The following is a 6,030-nucleotide window of genomic DNA, read 5'->3' as shown; positions in this document are numbered from 1 at the left end:
ACGCTTTAGAGTTTTTCAGAGAAAAAAAAAAACAAAAAAATAATATATATTTTTTTATTCATGCAAAATGTAGAGCATGAGTAGTTCCATTAGATCATCTCAGATATTAGAAGACAAAGCAGAGAAGAAAGTGAGAAGATAAAGAGACTCTGAGAGATAATGAATGAGAGAGACAGATGATCGTGAGTGGACAGACTGATACATACAGCAAAAGAGCATTCAGTCTGCCTTGACCCACATTCTTTCACTAACGATGCCTCGCGGGCTTGATGCCAATCTCTCATTAACACACATACACATGGGCAGTCTCTCGTCCTGGTGTCCTTTGTCAGGATGTGCCTACAGATGACCTTCAGGGTCCTACTGCAGATACTACACTGAACATTAGAGTCACCGCACAGGTGCAACACCCTCAAGAAACACACACACACACACACCTCACTGGTGCAACCCTGAACGTAATGAAAGGTGGCAGATAGAGGACTTTCAACAGTTCCAAGACACACACACACACACACACACATCAAACTAAAATATATCAACTCTCTTTAAGTAGACATGAAATCAAAATTGCATCATGTTACCATGCCTACATTTTGCAGGGTTTTTTTTCATTGCAGTTTTTGGGTGAAATGAACACCGGAGGTGATACGACAACACCATCTTTAATTCGCTTTCACACATATGACAAGTAAAACTGCAGATTATCAGTGCATAAACATCTACTTTGCACTCTGTTCCTCCACTATGCCATACTGTATCTTAAACATCCAAACACTTTTATTATAGAGCATGACTTGTATGGAGATACATTTTACACAGCTCAACGGTCCCTCTTAATATTAGGTCTTATAGTCTTTAACTATTATGTACTTTAGCATTTGCTAGCAATACCTCAACCTCAGTTGCAACAAATGGGAAAATTGAGAGAATTTTGCATAACAACATGTAGTTACACAATAAATGCATTGTATTGCATGTATTTTAAAGTTAGTACATAGTAGTTAAGGACTCCTAATATAAAGTGTGAGCAGCTCAACTGATTGAGCATTGCACTTGCGATGCAAAGGACCGGGGTACGAGTCCTGAAGAGCATCCGGGCCAACGCATGAGCCAAAAAAGTCACGGAAGCACCACAAAATGACGTGGATGTGTTTTTAATTTCTTCACTTTAGGTTTTGGGTAAGGAGGTTGGTTTTGTTGATTTAAAACTCGCTTTTTACACCTCAAATTGGACATTTCACCATGTCATTTTCCCTTAAAAGAACAGGCTGCACTATTGACACTATATACTTCAGTACTAATATAGTTCTGGTCTAATTGTGAAAGAAAGTTCTGTCATCCGTTACTCATCCTCATCTTGTTCTAAAAATATGATGAAAAAAGCATCAGCATAATTACATTACATTAAATCTAATGCTGATTCTCATACATTACTTTTTTGCTCTTCTCTTTGTTTAATATACTTTTTTTTTCTCAACAGCTGAGATGAAAATATTGGCCGTCTGATGGATGCATTCCTACTTGACTCCAGTTCTGATCAATTAAAAGTTTACCCTCGCATTTAAATCACTCCAAACACACTCACATGATTCAGTAGCACGCATGACATCCACATACTTGGAGGCAGATATAAAAATATACACAAAACTGGAAGAAACCCATTCTTGAGCAATTACACATCCTTTCCAGCATTGCTTCTTTATCACCACACGTTTGTATCGCTGTAATGTCGAAAGACGATTGTAAAGTGGGCTGTAAGCACAAGGAAAGGAAACCCAAAAAGCCGCACTACATCCCGCGACCGTGGGGCAAACCCTACAACTACAAATGCTTCCAATGCCCTTTCACCTGCATGGAAAAATCCCACCTGTACAACCACATGAAGTACAGCTTGTGCAAAAACTCATTATCGTTGCTCATCGAGTCCGACTGGCCTTATAAAAAGGGCAGTCTGCTTCATCCAGACCAACTCCGGCCACAGCAGGGAAGTCTACGCTCCCACAGCCCCACCAAGAGTCACTCTGATCGTGCCGAGATGTCGGACGAGCCCCCTCATTCGTCGGCAAGCCTGGAGGTCGGTGTGAATGAAGACATAGAGGAGGTAGAAACAGAGAGGGAAGCAGAGAAAGATGAAGACATGGCCGAGACAAACGGGTCGGCGGTTTTGAGCCCAGAGCCTTTGGAGACAAGAGGAGGAACCAAGCAATCCAAGCAAGAAGCAGAACTCGTGATGGCGGATGTGTTTTCACTGGAAGAGCAACTCTTGCGAGCACGCTCGGTTGAAGTAGAATCAAAACTGCGACACTATAGGCTCTCAAAAACCTGCCTTTCGGGGCCAGCGGCCTTGCTTTCAGAACAATGGCGCATCCTTAGCAACCAAACGTCCAGTGCTAAACACAAGTCTGACTCTGTGCCCTCTTCTTTACCTTGTTATCCCCCACCAGCATCAACTGGGCAACTTGAATGCTCTGACACTCCTAGTTTCAATCTATCTTTGCTTGGTGTTGGATACCCGTTGGCACCCGGACTCCTTTCATACCTAAACCCAGCATTAAGCATACCTACATCAGCAAGCTCTGCGACCACAACCGCACATGCTCAGATCTCTCCGCTACCCTTTCTGGCATCAACCGGACAGCTCACTCATCCACAAAGACACACTGACCGATCTATACTTCCTCCTCACCTGTATTACCCTTTCCTTTGTGAGCACACCATTGGAGCTACAACCTCCTCAACCCCAGCGACCTCTGATACAGGTAAACTCATAAAACAGCCCCGAATGAGTCTACCGACTTCGTACCCGTCTTCGTACCCTACTAAACTAAACTTGTGGAAGGTCCCAGCTCTTCGGCCCACGTCCAGCCAAACCTCACCTGCAGCCTGGGTGTCTCCTACATGCTCTTCCCCAGAACCGAGTCAGGGCGTAAAGGACAGGCTCAGATCGAGAGAAGGGAAGACTGGGTGGCAGCAGGACGCTTCTTTCATCAAAGAGCAAAGTTTGAAGAGGACGGCGACATCATTGGACTCTCATGGTGTTCCAGTGGAGAAGAAACCGGCACTGGAGTTTCCCATTGAATCCCTCAAAAACGCTCACAAATCCACATCTATTGCTGCCATGATGACCAGGCTCCCAATACACAACAGGTAAGACAATAAATCTAGACATGGTAACACTTTCGAATATACACACAGAATACAGAATGACACCCAAAGTCACCTTTTATTGAATGGAAAAAATATGCAATTGAAGTAAAAAGTGACTAACAAAAAGAAAATCATAGGGGGTTTGAAACAACAAGAGGGAAAGTCAAAGATGAGAGATTTGTGCTTATTTATTTATTTATTGTTGAACTACACCTTTAAGGACATGTGGGAACCATGCGGCTGGTTGAAGAGAGCTTGAACAGGAAAACAGTTTTAGAAGTACCACTTTTTGCATCAGAAGCGTGCATAGGATGCCTAAAATTGCTGCCTAAATAGGCATCTCACTAGGTTTTGGGGAAAGAGTCAATGTATTTTAACTGTGGCTACAATTGTTGTTCTGCAAATCATGAACATTTCAAGCACACCTCAAATTCTGTGTTGTGTTTAATATAATTCTGTGCTGGAAATGACACTGATGGAAATTACATTTTTATCGTTTTTGTCTGTTTGTTTGAATAAAAATCAACCCCTTGGACATTAAAGTGCATGATGTTGAAGAAACACCCATATTTCGCAATAAATAGAAAAACTTTCAGCCCAGAAAAAACATATCTAAAACAGAGTTAAATAGTCTCAGGTTGGAGTTGATGAATGGGATTTAGATACAATTAAACCCTCTTTTTCACATGCAGCCCCCTCAGTGATGCCGCCTCCCTGCTGCATATGTCTGAACCGCTGGAGGCGAGACAGAGAGGAATGGAGAGAGACGCGGACCCGGCAGCTGCTCTCCTGCAGGATTTCTCCACCTTACTACAAGAGTACCAGAGCACAGAGCAGCGCGCCACAACACTTCCTGAGCAGCGCCACCTGTGGGCTCACCTGGGCAAGATCCGTTCGGAGCTCTCGCACATTAAACTGGCACTAGAGCGGACAGCTCGATCTAACGAGGGACCGCTCGATTTATCCGTCAAAAAAGATTTGAACACAAACATGGCAGGAGACGCCACCGGGAGACGCATTGTAGGAGAAACAAAAGAAACAATAGATGGAAACTGCACAGATACGGAAGAGGAAGAAGATGATGATGATGATGATGATGATCAACGCAGAAGCAGTTTTAAAGAACGAAGGAAGTGTTCTCTAGAAGCGCTAATGAAACTGAATCAGTCACATGTACCTGTAGTGAAAACAGAGGTGTTGGCTGATGGAGGGTTTGTGGTACGGGCCGGAACCGCTGAAGCTCTGTGGCACAGCAGAACCACCAAGTGTGAAGCCGACTCGAGTGTTCTTTGCTCCAAAACACTGAACAGGCCTCCATCTATCCAACACCTGGACACACTGTGTCCAACCAGCCCGTTAACAACCACCGATACAATGGTGTAGTCAAGAGAACTACACAACTTAACAAATAAACTAAAACTCAACTTATCATAACTTACATAATTTACACATATACAGTAATGCCCAAAAGTCTGAGACCACTATGAAAATGCTTCTGATTTGCATTTTGTTTTTAAATACTGTATATATTAGGGCTGGCAATTGAATGCATTAATTTGATGTGATTAATTACATAAAATGCGTAAAAACAATGTATGCAATTCATCATGTCCCTGGACTGTAATATAGAATATTACCATTGAAGCGGTTCAATCTTGAAGTACCAACTGTTTTCAGCAGGGTGCAGTAAGCGAAACACACAACAGACAACAAAACACAATCAGGCTCGCTTGACCCGTTCTTGCGCTCAAACACAGCTGGACGGAGCACGATTCCGAATGCATGTATCTCAAAACGTGTTTTCCTAAATTTTCCACAGCGACCTATAAACTTTATTTATGACGTGACACAACCAAAACACTTACTTTTTATAATATACATTAATTTTGTAATTATTTAAATATAACTATTTATAATTATTTGATCATTATACAGTGTATTCAATTATTGTTATTTTAGGGGCTTTCTCAGCAAATATTTATATGCGAATAATTGTGATTAATTCTATTAATGAATCGCCATATCATGTAATAAATTAAATTAAAAACATTTAATTGATTGACAGCCCTAATATATATATATATATATATCTACATATATATATCTATATATATATTACAAGATGATATTTGGAGTGAAATAAATTTGATATTTAATGTTGTGAAAATCACAAATTTGCTTAACCTCAAAAACATATTTTAGATTTACGCATTTCAATTTCATAACAAAATTCCATCAAATTCAATTGCTTAATTTTTTTTTACAAATTTTCAATTTTATTTAAAAGTAAAAAAATCTATATACATTTTTTTTTTTACTTGAAATATATATATATATATACAATTTTATTTTTATTTATTTATTATATATTTTTTTTAGTTAAAGATTACTTTAAATTTTATGGAATTATTTTATGAATTTTGAGCGTAAAAAATAAATAAATAATAAATAAATCTTAAATATTCATTTTCAATGTGGTTTCCAACTTTTGGTACCTGTATGCTAAGTCACACTGTAAGATAACTTTAAATCAACATCCCGTTCAACACTATATTCAGAAAATAGCAGAAAAAATGATACATTACTTCATTTCTGATGCAGGCTGACATAACCATTGCTTCTTGCTTCCACAGTCCACACAAGCAGCTCTGTACAATTGTGTATATTATATCAGCACATGGTTCTTGCTTAAAGACAATCAAGATTTAAATTCCACATGCTATGAAGGAAGAATCCTGGAAACAGAAAACAAAGTCAAGCACTTTAAAACAAACTTAAAAAGGACAAAATGCAAATGCGATGAAATCCATGTATCATTCGTTCTTTTAAGATCCAATTAAGAATCCAAAAACGAAAAATGACATGTTTTTTCATTAATCA

At 39.5% G+C, this 6,030-nt stretch overlaps 1 protein-coding gene across 1 annotated transcript; it reads left to right on the top strand.

The window, feature by feature from the left end:
- The first annotated feature begins 1,729 nt into the window (after nt 1–1,729).
- On the top strand, nt 1,730–4,533 carry LOC127634730 (proline-rich protein 35-like). Its single transcript, XM_052114394.1, has 2 exons — nt 1,730–3,150; nt 3,852–4,533. Exons 1-2 carry the CDS (start codon nt 1,730–1,732, stop codon nt 4,531–4,533), a joined length of 2,103 nt encoding a protein of 700 aa, XP_051970354.1.
- Nucleotides 4,534–6,030: the final 1,497 nt, after the last annotated feature.

The sequence above is a fragment of the Xyrauchen texanus genome, chromosome 42 (assembly GCF_025860055.1).
Source record: "Xyrauchen texanus isolate HMW12.3.18 chromosome 42, RBS_HiC_50CHRs, whole genome shotgun sequence".
Taxonomy (NCBI): Eukaryota; Metazoa; Chordata; class Actinopteri; order Cypriniformes; family Catostomidae; genus Xyrauchen; species Xyrauchen texanus.
The sequence above is the reverse complement of the archived record's forward strand: the minus strand, read 5'-3'. Positions and strand labels throughout refer to the sequence as shown.

Coding starts and splice junctions, on each gene's coding strand:
- LOC127634730 (XM_052114394.1), top strand. CDS start 1,730: ATGTCGAAAGACGATTGTAAAGTGGGCTGTAAGCACAAGGAAAGGAAA. Junction 3,151..3,851: donor AGGCTCCCAATACACAACAG/GTAAGACAATAA, acceptor CAGCCCCCTCAG/TGATGCCGCCTCCCTGCTGC.